The following is a 19,677-nucleotide window of genomic DNA, read 5'->3' on the forward strand; positions in this document are numbered from 1 at the left end:
TTTTTTGCTCAAAATATGTTTATATGAGGCCATCTAGATATTAAAAGGCAGTTTTCTTGAGAAACACGAAAGTGGTTGTGGTAGAGGGCTCAATTCACACCTTAACAACATAAAAACAGATTATCTTTGTCCTCTTTTCAACAAATAACAAAAGTGGATCACAATCCATATCTGGTGAGGAGTAAAGACTTTTCTGACGCAGCTGTCATTTTGCTGTCCAGAACCCATGTTTACCCATGGACATTTTTGTCTCAAAGTGAGATGTGGTCAGGTGTATTGCTATCTTGAGGCAGTGGAATGCAGGTGCGATTGACCAAATAAACCTCGTCTGAACTAAATGGTGCAGTATTTTAATATTATTTTAAGGCCCATTATCAAGACACTACATGGCTTGTTATACATTAAGATGATCTGCTCATGCACGAAAAGAAACCTGGCAAATCTGTTGTTCTATCATTCTGCTAAGGTGCAAGCACACCTGACTTTTAAAGGGAAGGGGAAATGGCACTCTTGGTTTGCATTTTATGCCTAAAACACACTCATGATTCATTCAAAGTCTAATTACAACCTTTAAGAACCACACCACGTTTTTTCCATGGTTAAACGAGCTAAAGTGGATTTGGACACATCTTAAATGAACTTACTGTATAAACTTAAGACAATGAACATAGATCATTAAAATAGAGCCCATGCATTATTTCTGGAGATGCTGCATGTAAGTGCTGTGTTTGTGGATGTTGACTTTTGTTTAAATAGTCAAGAAATGGTTCAGAAATTGGAATGTACATCCTAAATATTTAATTTCCAATAACTTACAGTACATACACAGTTGTGAATTTCCCCCTTTGTAGTTTTTCCAAAACATTTTTCAAATAAAAGAATATTCTGAAAAACCAATAGAGCATTTTGTGTAGGAATGTAATGTGGTTGGTAGAAAATCAACAATTTGTGCCTTCAAAATAATGAACCATTCACTCCATTTAATAATTAGTGTGTCATGTGTGCACACAAATGAGCATAACATAGCATTTATCATGTATGAGGTGCAAGCAGCCCATTTAGACTGAGACAATTGTGACTGTTTATTTACTGGTAGAAATGTATAGTCCTTACACGTAAAATATTAACAATGTTAGTTCATACTGTTTTTTGCACAAAAATGATTCATCTGAGAGCATGACAAAATCATTTGTTTTCACATTTCCCATAAAAATCTTGCAGGGCTCAGAATAGGTGATATCACATAAACACTATGCTAAATTGCATTTGCACACAGCTGTATGTACATTATGCACAGAGTGTAAGGCTGGTCAGCACACTTGTTACTTTCACGGATGGTTCCAGAGCAAGCATGTACCAAAAAAGTGTTCAGTATGCTAATGTATATTTATTACACAATTTAAATAAATATTCCATCCTTAAAATAATTTTACATATCCTCAAATAAAAATATATTTATATAAGTATAAAAACATTCAGGGGGCTACAGATTTGGATAAGGGATAATGGGTGTATTGAGGGGTTCCTAATACTTTAATGTTTACATGTTTACATTTTTTATACCATTACAGTCAGAACAGCCAACCTGTGATTATCGAATGTAGCTGCCACATTGTTCCATCTGACGTTGTTAAAGCTCTGTTTCCTTGAGCTGTGTGAGCATGATATAGAATGAGCTTAGTCAGGATGCAGCATCTAACAAAAAGCTTCAGCACTCCAGTGTTATCACGATGCTCTTAAGCAATGTTTACTGACCCTTGCGTTCCCTAATGCGGTGTGTGGCAGTTTTGTCTCTGAATGCAGCGTTCCCTGGGATTGCGGTCAATCAGGGCACTTTAAGTCTCCTTGAGCAGCAGGCAAGAGTCCAGTAAATGACTCCACTGGTTAAAACGACAAAAACAACACCACACACTCTACTACACACACAGATATCCCCAATAAGTCACACAAGGTATGTGCATCTAAAAAAACTTAACCCAGGTCAGTATCAAAAGTGTGAAGTACAAAAATAGATTTCTCATTTTTTCCCATTGTACAGCTTTTCTTTTACTTTGAAAAAAATATCAAACAAACTACAAATTAAGATAAAGTAATGCTCACTATAAAAACATGTCTCCAGAGTTTTTTTGTGGAGAGCAGAGGACTTTGTTGGCTGCTGCTAATTCAGTCAGTTTGTCAGTTTTTCCCCTTTCTGTCTTTTCAATCTTACTCCTCTAATGAGTATCGCGTGCGTTTAGTCCTTTGACTGAATGAGTAGTGGATGAAGTCAAAAGGCCGTTGGTAGCTTGGGTGAGCAGGCTGCTGCCCCTTTGGCAACCTTTTCATGAAATGTACTTCACGCTGGTGCTGGCGCGTCCGTGAGCCCTTCCGTGGCCGCCCGCGGCGGGTGAAGGCCATATACCATCCCTCATAGTGGGCGTTTCTCAGCGCTGTGTAGTTATTCTCCAGAACAATCTCAGTGAAGATACAGTCACGGCCATGGCCATTTTTCTACAAAAACATACACACAGCAAAACAGTTAGCGTTAATTAGACTCCACGATAAAGATTTACAGATGGGAAATATCAGATGTATAGAGGCTCCCCTAGTGCAGTCTGTCCCCTGCACACCCAAACACACACACACAAATTCACATGGCCCTTTCCACTTATATGCAGCGTATGCTACAATCATTACAGATCAGAGGGTGTGGGGGGGTGACAGTAAGCAAGGACTTGTCTCCCTCTTCAGCAAACATCAAGCAGCCGTGGGTCAGATCCTCAAGCAGCAAAGCCTGAATCAACCCTGCAAAGATGACTTTCACTCCTAGTTGGATTTTCTGTTGCATTTATGCTTAAATTTAACCAATCGGATCAATCAACAAATCATTAAATACATCTCACCACACTGTGTTCTGGTGAGACCCCATTAGATAAGGTTGTTGATTCTGAAAACTGGGTTGAGATGGTAAATGAAAAAGGTGTGTATGCCGTATCATCAAGCAAAAAATGTTTCAATTAGTGTTGAAATGCACGGTAAGTAACACTCAGTGTTGGTCCACTGCACCCATCTCCCATCATTCGGATAAAATGGTGTTATAAATAGTCATTATATACACAAGACATGCACACATCCAAAAGACACACACTGCTCATTCTTTCTCCCTTAAAAATCTGCACACACACTGGGACAGGCTGTGACTGGGCCAGTAGCTCAGGGCAGATGGTGTACGAGGCAGGGTGCTATGTGTGTGTGTGTGTGCGTGTGTGTGTGTGTGTGTGTGTGTGTGTGTGTGTGTGTGTGTGTGTGTGTGTGTGTGTGTGTGTGTGTGTGTGTGTGTGTGTGTGTGTGTGTGTGTGTGTGTGTGTGTGTGTGTGTGTGTGTTTCGAGGGCTTGCAGCCATCAATGGGGGACTGAGACAGCCTCGGCCTGGAACACACACCTACACACTCACATAACATCAGGATTTGGCTACACATAGGCATATATGTTAGTAGGACAATTGTTGGTCTTGGGTCGTTAATAACCAAATAAGATGCAATATAACCAACATTAATGTTTGCAGCATAGGTTGTTTTTGGAACCATTTTACTTTTACTTACAAGCTGCTTCAATCTGATCTGCCTTCAACACAAACCTCCCAGACTTGGCTGCAAATCGTTCTATATTACTTTTCTATTTTTCACTTTTCACAAATGTATTCTCAACTACACTGAACTGGCTTCAGCTTTTTCCTCAGTTGGAGCCAAATTTTCTCCTCACCTTGCCGATGAGCTTCCCCCTCTTGTTCATGCAGATGTAGAGGCCTGTCTCAGCCCCCTTAATGCGCACTCGGCTCCCAAATGTGTCCGTTTCCACAATGAGTTTAGCTAAGGAAACAAAACAGCTTTGTTAGCCACTACAGCTAAGAGCTGAATGTTTTAGAAAATGCTTCTAGTGATTTTAGATTTTACTGTTTGTCTAAAACATTAGAACATGTATGAATAATATAACACACTAATGGAAAATATGTTTCCATGTATGCAGCTCAAAAACACATAATAAAAATTATTCCACAGGATACATGGTTGATGAAATTCTTGCAAAATCATAAAACCTTGAGTCTCTTGATTCTTTAAAGCTAAAGACACTATCATGGCAGGACCACCAAGAATGCCTTTTCACATAAATCTGCATTGACCTCGCACATATGTCTCATGTATCTCTGTATCCCAAGAAGCACTAAAAGACACAGGAAATACAGACCATTCAGAGTGCAAACATTTATGGAGCCTTTTCATGTTGCTATCAAAAAGATAAAGACAAAAAACAAGACAAAAGGACAGATCTCATTATTGTTTAACATTTGCAGAAGGACGGATGCTGTATATTGAAGGTCATTCATACTGTAAGTTTCACTGCAGGGATTTGAGATCCTCATAGGTATTAATTCAACATATTAGAAGCCAATAGGAGATTACATTCTATAAAAAAAAAAATTGATGCAGATCCTCTCACTAACATGTTCAATTGCATTGACTGCAGTTTTAGTGGGGTCATAACACAAGTGAAGCTGGACAAGGCCTGTTTGGTTCTAAGGCTGGACATGATCTCTGTAGGTTCACCTACAGCACTAGCTACCAAATGCTTTTTCTGATATCTGAGTTTCTGTCCCTTCAACAATATAAACTTGAATCAAGTTTAAAACCTGCAGAGAATGACACTCTTCATCCATCATCCACAGCGCTAAAGGTATCAATGACAATTTTTTCCACAAATTTCAGCATTTTGAAAGGGCAAAGATCAGCAAGTCTTTGAACAAATTAATGAATAGGACTTAATTCAACTAATTCTGCAAATGTGCTGGATTGCATTAAACTTCCTTCTGTCATTGTACATGCTGATTTACAACTCTTGATGAGAAAAATAAAACATTTTTAATGTAATATGTGTTACAGTTTTCATATCTCAGATAGTTTTGCTCTTTAAATACTTAAGGCTGTGATTTTGGCCCTACTATACTTCACTATTTAATTGAGTTAAAATACTGGAAGGAAAGTTTTAAGTTTTCAATATGAAACAAATGTTAAGACATCTTTTGAAAAGGTGAATTCATTCTATACATTGTAGACCAATAAGACAGAATGTGACATGGATAGATTGTATGTGGTGTAAAATTAAATTAAAATAAATAAATCTTGATTGACGCTGACACTGATCACTGACACAAACTTGACAAAAACAGGTGGAATTATATGAAAAACATAGGTACAGAAACGAATTAAAAAGGAATCTAACTGTCGTACGCTGAACGGACTTCGTTTGCATTTTTTTCCCCGTGATTATTTCTAGAGAAGGCGTTTGTTTCGTTATTGAACTGCAGGGCAACTCTTACCGTGCACGTCTCCATCATCGGCCATGGCGTTGATCTTCTTGCTGGGCAGGACCTGGACGTGCTTGCCGCTGGTCCGGCTGTATAGCTGGTAGATACGGATCAACCTGCGGCTCACGCGGTCCGTCCCTTTACTCTGCTCGCTTACATGCTGCGTGAAATTAGGCGGGGACTGGTTGGTTACCTGTCAGAAATTGGACGCCATCACAATCAGTATGTGTACATTCTTCTTAATCTTTTATTGTTTTTTAGGTTTTTTTACTGACACTGCACTTCTTAAAAACGAGAGAAACAATCAGGACTCAAACACGATGAGATAAGCCACTTATATGTCTTCAGGTTGCTGTAGGACATTATACAAAGATATTCGAACGCAATGGCAGCCTGTTGTTCTCCCGAATGACAAGTGTAAGAAGTTCCATAGAAGACGCACCATGTGATTACAGGTTGTGCGTATACAACTACTTTAGAGTGGAGCTTGATTTCCCATTCTTCCTTATGTGAACTAACACATCTCCTTTCACGTCAAAACTAAGTTAGATTTTTTTGTGGTGGAGTTACTGCTGCTGCCGTAAGCATTGGTCATCTGTTTATCAGAGGACACGCGCTTCCTCCTGCCCCGATGCCCCGTCTGTGCCCGCGCGTCCTGTGCCAGGGGCGGTTTGGTCAACAGCACCCTGCCAGCAGGCAGCGCGATCCCGCAGCCCGGTGCATCGTGGGAGCCATCCGATATGGTTGGATCACGCAAGCCAATATTATGATGACCCCCCCTCACTTTTCCTCACTGCGCTGTTATTGCTCTGTGCGTCTCGCGTTGTGACTGGCTTGTATTTTTGAGATTTTATTAATTATTCCATCGGCTAAAATAAAAAAGGTAAAATCTTAAAACATTATTTGAAAAGAAATGAACGAAGTGACATACCTGAGCATTGTAGCAAAATACAAATACGTGTAGTAACCTGCAAAGAAGAAGAATAACACGCATTACGTTACTTGTAGGGGAGAAGAGTTAACAGCGTGCACGTAAAGAATGAAAGTACTCACAGATAGCTAAATCTGGATGGGATGGGTCGCATGCTGGATTGAGGTAAAAAAAAAAACTCTTCCAGTAAATTAGGACCAGGACCCTGTCGCAGCTGCTAAATCCAGCTGAATTGAATTGAGGCTTCAGCAAAGTCCAGAAAAAGTCAGAGTTGCTGACAGTGATACTCATGCGCGCACAGAGGACACATTCTTCATCAAATCTATGTCCATCACGGGCTCCGACTAAAATAGTTTAATAGTAATTAATGATAGTTTAGCATTAAAATAAAGGCCGCTTATGCCAGTGCTGCACAATATTTAAGTGCACTGACACAAGCTGAGCTGAAGAAAAGCGCTGTTTATTTTTTACAAACAAGTTGTCCGGGCAGTCAGATTATTCCCCTAATGTCCTGAGTCTCTCTGCAGTCTTCAGGTGTGTGCGTCGGTGTGTAAGAGAGAGAGAGAAAGAGAGGTCCCGCTTTAGAGGAGGGTCGGCTCCTCAGTGTTCATGCAGTGGCTCGATGCTGATGCTCCACTCGGCTGTGGCAGTAATCTCCTTCGCTCCTCTGTCTGCTCCCATCACTCTCGTGTCAAGCCTCTTGTTCGGCGCTCACACACCCCTGCTTAAAATGGCAGGCTGATATGCTAAGAACAAGCCCCCTTTTCTGAAGAACAAAAGCGGACACCCCAGTCCCTCTCCCCCCCGCTCCCCTGATTCAAAGCATTTTCTTACCTGAGGAGCGGTCCATACTTGGAAGGGAAATAGGCAAGGAGGAGCCTCGGCAGCATGCCCTGCGCGCTACCACCACAACTCTGTAAAAAGCAACGATCATGATCATGATGATGCGCATACATCGTCTCTGAGTGATGGATGGCTAGCTGATTACCTTGTAGGCCCGCTTCCTCTCTCTCATGCCCATTCATACTGTGCTTCTCCGGTTTTGAGCTTTCAAGTTGGTTTGAGTTGAAGCTGAAGCTGCTTGCTTTGTGTATTGACAGAACAAAGTGTGAGACATATTAAAAGGATTACGATTAAGCTTATTTAAACATCCTCTCCCTACATTTAATAAAGCGATTGGCCTCTTCTGGCTTCAATGGTTATTGATAATAATGGTTACATATTAACAGTATTTATTAACACGGATTTATGGGTTAGGGTTAGTATTTGCTATTTAGACCTAACTAACACATAAACTTCTGGGATGCAAAGCTGCTAAAGATGACAGTGAAACATCAGTTCATTTAAACCAAGCAGACAAGTACTTACAGCCTCGTCGATAGGCCCATTTTGTGTCTGACATGAGATTAATTATCTGCTAACTGCACCCTTCTTGGGCAGAATAGCTATCACTATCTAGAAACTAGAATCTAGTAACACTATCATTATCATTTAGACTTTATTGATTGATTTGGCTATTAATTAGACTGCTCAGTATCGACCACAGGAAGAATACAGAAACTCAGAACTGACTAAGACACAGACGAAGATGTCAAGAGAGTTTGTGATTACAAGAGCTGACACTGGTGTCTGTGTATTGTCAAGAAAATCATGTGATCTCCGCAGCGGAGCTGATACTGTCTCTGCTTGCTGCACCCGGTTGCTCCACCTCTCGCCTGAATAATGCAAAGGATTTGTTGCTGTTGTGAATGTGTCTTTGCGGAGAACCTCCCGCTGTGTTGTGCATGTGTGAAAGGCAAACTCTGGTTCTACATCGTAGCCAATTCTCTGGATTTAACCAGCTTGTCATGTCTGAAAACGGCTTTACGCTCAAGGACCTGGGAGGACTAGGCCAGCAAAACAATGGTTGGTTTATTTTTAAGAGTAAGATTGTGTTTGTGGTAAATAAACCCTGTTCATATTGGGTGTGGCACATTTTGATAGGACCTTATGTCTCAGCTTCCCAACCAGCAAAGATGATATTAGTGTCTGCCTGTCAAAGAATCCACCAGTGGGCGCTCCAGGGGGATCACTCGATGTAGTTTAAGCCAATTGCACCCAGTGTCCTTGATGGTGTAATATGGCTACATTAAAGACAGAGCAAAGCTGTGACTTGAGTTCTGCTGTCAGAATTCAAGTTGTCAGATAGTTTGTTTCCCAGTTTCCTTCCCTCCCATACATTAACATCTCTAAGTATGTGAGTGTGTGTGTGTGTGTGTGTGTGTGTGTGTGTGTGTGTGTGTGTGTGTGTGTGTGTGTGTGTGTGTGTGTGTGTGTGTGTGTGTGTGTGTGTGTGTGTGTGTGTGTGTGTGATAGAGAGAGAGAGAGACATGGCCGGCAGGTAGCTGCCACTCTGGACTCGAGCTCAGCCCCTGCCCTCCCCTTAACCCCAGGAGCCCTGCATCCATCAGCAGCCCTGCAGGGGGCAAACACCCCTCCCCCTCTTCTCCTACTCTCCCTCCCTCTTCTGGGGTTCTCCACTCATGACCACTGCTCTGCCAATGTGGGCAAGAATAACATGTTTTACACTCAAAATTAAAGTATATTCTCTATAGGCAGTAAACATGTGTAAAAACACTGAAGCTTTTAGAGAGTGTAATACCTTTGAACTACGAGCATTAAGCATGTTTTTGACCCATCACTACCATGCAATTATGCTTCACAACATTTTCAGATTGAAGCTACTAAAATAATTTTGCAGCAACTAGATACTTTTAGATAGATAGGCCAGTCCTAACTGTAAGCATTCGCCCTCTGTTATTACTGTTCACAGTGTTACAGGATGGTTGTATTACAGTGCTTAGTAGAGACTGATCTGAAAAGTCTGCACTGCAGTACTACATAATGGTAATGCAAGTGATATAAAAGCAGACATAATCCTGAGTGTAATGGCTGATTACTCAAACAAACTTGTTACATTATGTCAAATTTGTTCACACTGTGCAATGCAATTAAACTGCTTAGAAAGTGGAAAAGCACATTTAAAGATCCACATTAGAACATGCGTGAAAATTTCTGTCTCCAAATCAATACAATGGAGATAAATGGGTCATTGGTGATTGCATTATATTTTAGAAAATTTAGAATTACAGCTATTTCCAGAGTCACTCTCTCCTAATCCATAGGTACCCAAAATCCACAGGACACATTGGAAGCTGTTTCAAATTCATAACAACTTTATTTTCCCCCAGAGGGCAAGTCTTAGTGGAACTGTTTCATAGTTACAATGAAATTTGTTCACACTGAAACTTCATATTGCTTGACAAATATGATACTCCTTTTCCCCTCCTCCTTCTATCTCTATCCTCTCCCTCTCTTTGCCCATCTTCTCTTTAAGCTGAGGTGAACTTCTGCACACTTCTGATGCTGTGGCCCAACATTTGCAGGAAAAACCCTAACCCTCTTCAGCACTGAAGCCAGGCTGACACAGAGTCATCCAACTATTCCTCTAACTCTGAGAAGCAATGATTTCATGAGCTTCTTATAAACAAGATTATAACCACCAGGGGAAAAATGTACCACCTCCTCCCCATGAATAGCACAGATACATTGTCTAATACAGAAACCATAGAACCACCTGTAGCACCAGATTTATATTTGGACCACTTTTCTTCAATTGATCTTCCTGAACTAACTTCACTAGTTTTGTCCTCTTAACCAACAACCTGTCTATTAGGCTTTTTAAGGAAGTTTTTCCTCTAATTGACAGTTCCATATTAAATCAGGTTAATATGTCTTTGTTACCTGCCTACAGGCTCAGGCTGGGGGCTCAGGCTCTTGTCCAAGGACATTTATCATAGGCTGGGATTTCGGGTTGTTGACCTTCTGGTTGGAGGACAGCTGCTCTACCGCCTCAGCCACAGTCGCCCCGTTACTCCTGTCTTAGTTTGTCTGCAGTGGCTTCAGAATAGAATTCAAGATCCTGCTCCTCACAAAAACCCCTTAACAATCAAGCCCCTTCATATATCAAAGAGCTTATAACACCGTATTGTCCCAATAGATCACTTTGCTCCCAAAATACAGGTTCTCTTGTGGTGTAAGAGTAGAATGGGAGCCTGGTAGCTGAAGGAATCAGCTCCTGTGGAATCAGCTCCTGTGGAATCAGCTCCCACTCTGGGTTCGGGAGGCAGACACCATCTCTACATTTAAGGTAAGACTTAAAGCATTCCTTTTTGAGTCCTTAACCATCCCTTAGTTATGCTGCTATAGGTCTAGACTGCTGGGGGAATTCCCCATCACTTCTCCCCTTCTTTCTGTCTCTCTGCCCCCCCCACATTTATTTTACTACATGTCACTAACTTTGTGTTTTTTCCCTCCTCTCTCTCTCTCTCTCTCTCCAGAGTGGCTACCTGCCGGCCATGTCTCTCTCTCTCTCTCTCTCTCTCTCTCTCTCTCTCTCTCTCTCTCTCTCTCTCTCTCGCTCTCTCTCTCTCGCTCTCTCTTTTAGCAGGCATCTCTGACTCCAGAGCTGCAAGATTCAGATAACAACAATTATTATTATTATTATTATTATTATTATTATTATTATTATTATTATTATTATTATTATTATTATTATTATATGAACTGTTGCTCCTATCATTAATTACATCTTTACATCCATAATTATCACTCTTATTGTTTTCATTATAACAACTAGGCAGAGCTGAAACCTGATGCTGTTCCTGGTCTCTCTGTCCTCTCTCTCCCCCTCTACCCCCCCTCCCCCCTATCTCTCTCTCTCTTCTCTCCCCTCTCCTCTCCATTTGTCTCTGCTCACCCCAACCGGTCAAGGCAGATGGCTGCCCACATTGAGTTTGGTTCTGCTTAAGGTTTCTTCCAGTTATTGAGTTATCTCCACAGTCGCCAAAGTGTTTGCTCATTTTGTTCAGTTTGCTCAAGTTCTCTTCTATGTAAAGTGCCTTGAGATAATGTATATTATGATTTGGCATTATACAAATAAAATAGCATTTAATTCAATTACAAGGGTTGCTAACACTTTTTAAAAAATTTTTTTTTCAACAATCAAAAAGAAATCCCTGCTCTTACTTTTCACCAATTCTGTTCCTCATTCAAGCTGGAAATAAATAATCTGCCTCCTGTTTACACTGACAAATGTATGACCACTGTATGTGAATGGTCGTGTTAATGTGTTTTCAGGTGTTTTTGTTGCACAAGCCAGAGCAATGATTTCAGACTGAATATCTGAAAGCAGCTCGGGTTTTCCCCAAAATTGCCAATTATCTGAGAAGCTCAACAACCAGTGGTCAAAGAATGACATGCAGGAAACTACAGAGTGCTACACTGTCTTTGCATTGGTACATACCAACTCAATATTAACTCTTGTGACCTCTGACTAACATATTTAGATGTCATTACTGCCTACGTAAATAACAAGTTTACCATAGAAGAGGAGAGACGGATGGAAAACAGAAATCGATAATGCTAACTTGCTAAGCTAACAACACATGGGAGTAGCATGAAAACAACAGTGAATTAGTGACATCTCAGCATCAGTCTCTCGACCCTGAGTCAAACCGACACTAACTATGTCTAATACACTGTTGCTGTTAGCTCACTCAGCTTTGTGAATTGTGTTCTGTTGTTGTAAATCTCAAAAACAATTACAGTTATTCAAACAATAGACAGAGCTGAGCCATAAGTCTCTGTGGTCCTCTAGTCACTTTCTCAGGCCCCAGTCATTGGGTGTATGTAGCTTCAACTGTTTATCCATCTGGATAGAAAGAGAGAGAGAGAGAGAGAGAGAAAGAGAGAGAGACTGGCATGTATGCACTTACAGACATTTCCAGTCTTAAATCCAGGGTGTATTTGATTGCCCAAGTATACCCGCCTACTACGAATACATGAAAGTAATACCCATTCCATATGACCACTTAACCAGGCAGAGGTTTCAGCAGCCTTCCCCATTTGGATCATTCCAATGTCTGGATGTGTCAACGCTGTCAGACAGTATAGTCATGTTGCAGGTGGTAACTCTGCAGAGCATCATTATAAATCTCCAGTGTAATTTTTTTCAAAAGAAAGCCTTGTCTGAGGACTTTATCTGACTGGCTAATGTTATACCTAGATGCAAGACTGTTGCAACCATGCACAACATGTGTCTGTCTCCCAAATCTGACTGTTCAGCCAGTCCTCCAAACAACAAAAAAAGAAAGTTCTTATTGCCTTTGACCTCTTATAGGTAAGAGCATTTTGTAATTGGACACCTGGTCAATGTTTTTCCAAAAACATGACAAATCATCTACTATAATCATCTATAAAATGATTCATATGATTGTTGATTTTAAAATTAACACTTTTTAAAGACAGGTTGCCATTATGAGATGTTAACAGATATTGATTGACACGTACTCTATATTTAGAAATTGATTGATTGTTTATTGTTACTTGTTCAGAGGGTAAGTTTGAGGTTTCACAGCGGGTCCACCTGGTTGTTCCACCTCCTTGTTCAACTATGAACAATTCACTCAATTAATCAATTGATCAAATTTTATTTGCATAGCCCATATTCACACATCCGTAAAGAAAAAACTCGTGGAAACCTCAGAGACAGCTGCATGTGAAGCGCCACGAAAAGCTGTTAATTTTGTACTTATTCCACACATTTGTCAGTTGTGTCTAAACAGACAGACACACACAAGCAAACAATCTTTTGTGGGGGGCGGCTATAGGCTTGCGTAGGTCAGTCACCTGTGAAGACCATCATCATTTACCCCCGAACCGGCGCAGAGAAATGCGCTTCCTGTGTGAACAGCCATGCGGCTGCTCGCACAAGAATTGCACATCATTAATGTTTATTTTTTTTCAACATGAATAGCTAGCTAGCTGATTTCAGACTCTTTTTATATGTTTTATTATATATTTTTATAATTTTTTATAGCCTACATTTTTGTCTGCCTGTGTGTGCATCTGTACACATTCCAAAAGTTCTTGGGGATGCATGACAATTTGACAGGCTATTTGAGAGCATGTGAAATATATAATGTATAGCATTTCCTCACGTTTTACATATCCATATGTCAAACCTTGTTCATATTGCATTAAAATGCAGACACCAAATGGATTCTGGGGGCGCTTGCAGTTTTGAGTGTTTATGTTGAGGGGTGCCAATGTGAAATCTCACCTAGGGCTCCAACATTGCCAGGGCCGGCCCTGCATAAATGGACAGGTGTATCAATGTTTTAAGTATTTATCCAAAAGAAAAATTCTGACAGAGATAAAGTTAGCAATAATGACAATTGAAATGATAGCTGTATTGGCAATAATGGTAGTACATGTGAATTGGCATATTGTATATTGAATTGAATTCAATATTTTTGTAAAGTGCCAGATCATAACATACATTATCTTAAGGCACTTTTCATAGAAGAGACTGTCGCAGATGACTGTCCCATCTGCATTGACCGGTTGGGCTGAGCAGAGAAAAATCGTGAGGACCGGAGTGATGGATGGAAAACAGGGTTAGAGAATCCCAACTGTTATAAACTAGAAGAAACCTCGAGCAGAACCAGACCCAGTGTGGGCACCCATCTGCCTCGACCGGTTGAGGTGAGCGGAGAGAAATTTGGAGAGGAGGTGAGGCGGACAGAGAGGAGAGAGAGGCCAGGAACAATTGTCTATCCATTATATTTAAGCTCTGTCAGGCTGGTTATAATAATTATAAAAGTGGTAGTGTTATTAATAAAAGCAGCACCAGTTAATATCATTATAGAATTATATAAAATAATAATTGTTGTTGTCGTCTGCTCTTGAGTCAGAGATACCTACCTGAGAGAAAGAGAGAGACTATGGGTGGAGTAAAACACTTAGTTATTGATGTATGTGAATAAATGGGGGTGAAGAGAGACAGGGAGAGGGGGAGAGAGAAGTGCTCAGTGCACGATGGGAGATCCCCACCAGTCTAGGGCTACAGCAGCAAAACTAAGGGATGGTTCTGGTCTAACCTGATCCAGCCCAAACTATAAGCTTCATCAAAGAGGAATGCTTTAAGTCTAACCTTAAATGAAGAAATGGTGGCTGACTCCTGAACCCAGATTGGGAGCTGGTTCACCAGGAGAGGAGCCTGGTAGCTGAAGGCTACCTCCCATTCTACTCTGACAGAAAATCGGATCTAGTGGGACAATACGGTGCTATGAGATGGAGCTTGATAATTAAGGGCTTAGTATGTGAGAAGCAGGATTTTGAATTCCATTCTGAATTTTACAAGGAGCCAATGCAGAGAAGCTAAGACAGGGGTAATATGATCTCTTCTTTTAGTTCCTCTCAGCACTCATGCTGCAGCATTTTGGACCAACTGGAGGCTTTTCACAGACTTACTTAGACATCCTGATAATAATGAACAACAATAATCTAGTCTAGAGGTAACAAAAGCATGGACTGGTTTCTCAGGATCCTTTTGAGACAGAATTTTATCTAATTTTAATAATATTGCACAGGTGGAAGACTTTTTTATGTGAGGGTCAAATGACAAGACCTGATCAAACATAACATAACTCTAAGGCTCCTCACAGTAGAGATGGGGGCCCAGCTAATGCCATCCAAGGTGACAATCTGATCAGAAAGGGTTTCTATGGGATGTTTAAGGCCAAGTACAATAACTTCAGTTTTGTCTGATTTTAGTCGTAAAAAGTTCTGGGTCATCCAGGCCTGGATGTCTTTAAGTCATTCCTGAAGTTTAACTAAAGCGGTTTTCAGACATGACCCCTGGGTAGTATCCGTAGAACCGGTTACAGAGTTTACCAATTATCTGTCTTTCACACATGCACAACGCAGTTCTCTACCCAGACGTGTTGACAACAGCATCAAATCCTCCAAGTTATTCAGGCGGTAGGTGGAGCAGCCGGGTGCAGCAGACAGAGACAGGAAATGACATATTAATTCTGCTGCCAAAATCATTTTATTATGTTTCAGCACCCCAACACCATCGTCAGCTCTTATCGCCACAAACTCTCTTGACATCTTCGTCTGTCTTCTACGTGTATGACGCCGCTTTTTTTTCTTTTTTTGGGGGGGGTCTGTCGCACTTTATACTAATAGGTCAGGTGGTTGTGGACAAGTACAGCTGGGTGTCATCTGAGTAACAATGGAAGTATATGTGGTGCTTTCTGATAATATTGCCCCAAAGGAAGCATATGCAAAGTAAAGAGTATTGGTACAAGGACAGAACCCTGTGGAACTCCATGACAAATTTTCTGAGGTCATGAAAAGGTCAATGGTAACTTTTTACAGTGCTGTTTCTGTGCTGTGATGACCAGTTAAGAATGAATGATGGTGTGATACGTTGAAGGAAGTTGTGACTGACCCTTTCATGAACAGAAATTTGGGCAATGTCAACTTAATTGGCATATGACGATGTAAGCTGAGACACATCGGATTAGACATGCCATGGAACCATACACTCACCGGCCTTTTTATTAGGTACACCTTGCTAGTACCGGGTTGGACCCCCTTTTGCCTTCAGAACTGCCTTAATTCTTCGTAGCATAGATTCAACAAGGTGTGGCGTTTAAACGATGCTCAATTGGTACTAAGGGGCCCAAAGTGTGCCAAGAAAATATCCCCCACACCATTACACCACCACCACCAGCCTGAATCGTTGATACAAGGCAGGATGGATCCATGCTTTCATGTTGTTTACGCCAAATTCTGACCCTAACATCTGAATGTCACAGCTGAAATCGAGACTCATCAGACCAGGCAACGTTTTTCCAATCTTCTATTGTCCAATTTTGGTGAGCCTGTGTGAATTGTAGCCTCAGGTTCCTGTTCTTAGCTGACAGGAGTGGCACCCGGTGGGGTCTTCTGCTGCTGTAGCCCATCTGCTTCAAGGTTCGACGTGTTGTGCGTTCAGAGATGGTATTCTGCATACCTTGGTTGTAACAAGTGGTTATTTGAGTTACTGTTGACTTTCTATCATCTCGAACCACTCTGCCCATTCTCCTCTGACCTCTGATATCAACAAGGCATTTTCCTCCACACAACTGCCGCTCACTGGATATTTTCTCTTTTTCGGACCATTCTCTGTAAACCCTAGAGATGGTTGTGAGTGAAAATCCCAGTAGATCAGCAGTTTTTGAAATACTCAGACCAGCCCGTCTGTCACCAACAACCATGCCACGTTCAAAGTCACCTCAATCCCCTTTCTTCCCCATTCTGATGCTCGGTTTGAACTTCAGCAAGTCGTCTTCCCCACGTCTAGATGCCTAAATGCATTGAGTTGCTGCCATGTGATTGGCTGATTAGCTGAACGCTATTTGTGTTAACAAGCAATTGAACAGGTGTGCCTAATAAAGTGGCCGGTGAGTGTAGATTCCATACTTTAATGGGACACACTTTCATAGAGAATTGGTAAACAGCAAATTGATGTAGTAAAATAATGTTTATTTATTGTCTGCTGGATAAATTCCTTGCAAACTGCAGGTTGTGAAGTCTGATGTCACAGAGGGAGGCGATGGCTCACATGTAAAATACACAGAGCGCACATTAAGTATTCACATGTAGCGAAAAGTTCAATCAAAATAGTAGGTTTTTTCTATGATATATATTACTATTTATTCGAGATGGTTTGGTGTGTACAATTTGATAAATTGTATATGTTCATTTTTGGTAATGGTTTTATGTAAATATTTATTGTATATCTATATCAGGGATTATGTGTGGGATTCTTGTAAGATGGTATGTGCCAGCTGAATCAATTGACAGCTATTTCTATATAAGGCAGCCAGTCTGAGAATGTGTGTGGATGCTGTCTAACCTGTGCACCAGGGTGAATAAAATAGCTTCAAGCCTGAACTGCACCTGTAGCGTGTGTTTTTCCTATCTGGATGCCTCGATTGCTCGGGTCGGCTAAAACACATACACATAGAGGACGCTGATAAAGATTTCATGAATGAAAACAGCTTATGAAATTGTGCAGCACAATTTATCTTGAGCTGCCTTGATAATCATATCCTGGTTTTTATGACTGCACATCCTTGACTGCACAGGGTCTTGTACTCCTATCACCATGGCTCTGGGTTTGCTTCAGGCTGTACCATGTTCTCTGCCTACACGTCAATCAGCTGGATGACGCTGGCTTTCTTTTTACACCCATGCTCTGCTAACACCATCCTTGACACACACTTACACACAAACACACACACACACAGAGGTAAGGTAGTAAAAATACCTGGCAACCTGCCTCTATTAAGAATTAGCTGTCTGAATGTCTAAGAGGACTGCACTGAGCAGACTGTGAGCATATGCACACACACATGCTTCCATACTCACACACACTTTCATATATGTCACCTATTTTCTGATTAACATACACTGTACATCTCTGTGAGTCGAATCAATTCAGTCTTGGTGTGAGTAGGACACTGACAATTGGGTTTCAGGTTAATTTTATCAGCTGCAACTCAATACTTTAATGCGTGTCCTGAGGTAAAAATGAGATAACATTGTGTCCAGGAGAGAGGACACCTATGGCACCTAAGGTCATCAAGCAACATAACGCGTGTGTGAAGTATATCGCTGACAGATGTATAATGGGCTTAATACATTTTAGGTTCCCTATGTTCATGAATAGGTTGATCACTTCACAAGAGCACAACTTATCAGTGAGGATGACATTAGAAAAAGGGGCGAAGCAGCAGGTGGCCATTAAGAGTCCTCTGCCTGCAATGTGACTTGGGATGTTAAATCTTGCCCCGTGTTATGAGCAATACAACTTCAAGAAGACTTTATACACGCATGGTGCCAATAAGAGACATTCTTAAATCAATGTATGTTTTAAAACATTCCTAGCCAACAATCCATCCATTCTTGTGAGAGCTGTTCGGCCAGTACATATGATCAAACGTTTCTCCCACCTTAAGGTGGAATGCATTTAAAAGACATCTTGAGGAAGGACAAGCAAAATGCTCTGTGCAATTTCTTTCCATAGTATTTTCTATGTGAATTCAAACTATCAAATCACAATTAAACGTGGCAGAACCCCTGGTTATCTTTTGTGTAACCAGCACCAGATTGTTTAAAAAAATAACCACATAAACCCCTGTACTTGTGTGAACATCAAATTTGTTATTCTAACAGATTACACTGCAGTTTCTGCTGCAACTTAATGGACATGTTGTTTTTTTTATAAAAGGTTGCTTGATTCATTCCCAATGAAAGGCCATTCCTATGGTAGCCAAGCACAGCAGCATTTACTAAAACTGAGCAAGCAAAAGCAATCTGCAACTGATATTGGCATCTTCTAAATGACATATACTGTAAGAGTAACCTTAACAACATGACAGTGAGATTAATGAACTCATAGGACATCAGACTGCAAACTTCACAGAGGATAACTACCAAATGGATCTGATGCTGAGTGGAGCAGCATGTGACAAACAGAAATGTTACTCAATGCAGCTGGTCGGGGTCACCTGTGAGGAAAACCACAGAAAAAAAGCTATTGAGAGAAAGACAAAGCAGAATCAAGAGGCACGGTTAAGTAGATGGAGCGAGAGACAGAGAAAGAGGGAGAGATCAGGCAGCATGCCGGAGGGGACATAGACTAAAATAGCAGATTAGTACAGGGACTTTTTTAAAAGAGGAAAAGAAAAAAGTGGGGGCTGGTGGAAAAGGGAGACAGGGCATCATGTTCAGAACTGTTGTGTTTCTTTCAGTCTCCCTCTTCAAAGGAATGCAGGCCTTGATGACTTAACCATACGCTGTTCAGGGTGTTGGAGCAGGAGCATAGGTCTGTACAGTACCTAAGGGGCTGGAGCTACAGGATGAGGCTTAGACAGCTGATCCAGCTTGGCACCCCAGGTGAACCGGCACACGTGCAGCATGTTGGTAGTCTTCCTGATTATGACAGAGACTAAACTACTGCCACTCCACTGAACTAATTGGGATGTGATACAATGGGCTTTGAAGATATCCAGTTTTACTTTGTGATAACTTGAAATGAAGTGAACTAGTTAACATAGGTTCAGGAGCCAGGCCTTGCCTCAACCTCTCCTCTAATCAGCTGTCAAGCCTACATATTCCGAGTTCCTTGTTCTGTCTCAGATTTCTCATTTCTTCATGTGCAAACTTCTCCCATGTATTTCAGGGCCTCCATCTGGTCTTCAGTATGTGCTCCCAGTCAAACATTCCCAGAGCATATAAAGACATCTTCTGAATCTGTATTGACTTTAAAATAATACAAATCTGAGGTACACAGAGTGGCCCTGGCTGACCAGTACATCCAAACCCACAGCCTTTCTTGCTATGAGGCAACATCACTAACCACAGCACGACTATGAAACCTAACTCATTTATGGACTCATTTATAGAACTGTTTTAAACTTCAACTGGAATTTAAGTTCTGTTTACTTTTGTGAAAGTACACTTC

At 41.1% G+C, this 19,677-nt stretch overlaps 1 protein-coding gene across 2 annotated transcripts; it reads right to left on the bottom strand.

Moving 5' to 3' along the window:
- Positions 1–390: 390 nt before the first annotated feature.
- fgf8a (fibroblast growth factor 8a) lies at positions 391–7,313 on the bottom strand. 2 transcript variants are annotated; one of them, XM_034609497.1, is made up of 6 exons: positions 7,107–7,313; positions 6,273–6,309; positions 5,354–5,534; positions 3,742–3,848; positions 1,296–2,490; positions 391–1,255 (listed from the first exon to the last, which is right to left on the bottom strand). In XM_034609497.1, the coding sequence occupies exons 1-5, from the start codon at positions 7,295–7,297 to the stop codon at positions 2,206–2,208; spliced, it is 801 nt and encodes a 266-aa protein (XP_034465388.1). In that variant the 5' UTR covers positions 7,298–7,313; the 3' UTR covers positions 391–1,255; positions 1,296–2,205. The 2 variants fall into 2 exon arrangements, with proteins under 2 accessions (XP_034465388.1, XP_034465389.1); XM_034609498.1 differs by having other exon boundaries at positions 394–1,255; positions 6,395–7,309.
- Positions 7,314–19,677: the final 12,364 nt, after the last annotated feature.

Source organism: Hippoglossus hippoglossus, chromosome 15 (assembly GCF_009819705.1).
Source record: "Hippoglossus hippoglossus isolate fHipHip1 chromosome 15, fHipHip1.pri, whole genome shotgun sequence".
Taxonomy (NCBI): Eukaryota; Metazoa; Chordata; class Actinopteri; order Pleuronectiformes; family Pleuronectidae; genus Hippoglossus; species Hippoglossus hippoglossus.

Coding starts and splice junctions, on each gene's coding strand:
- fgf8a (XM_034609497.1), bottom strand. CDS start 7,297: ATGAATGGGCATGAGAGAGAGGAAGCGGGCCTACAAGGTAATCAGCTA. Junction 5,535..6,272: donor TATTTTGCTACAATGCTCAG/GTATGTCACTTC, acceptor AATTTCTGACAG/GTAACCAACCAGTCCCCGCC. Junction 3,849..5,353: donor CGATGATGGAGACGTGCACG/GTAAGAGTTGCC, acceptor TTGTTTCCTTAG/CTAAACTCATTGTGGAAACG.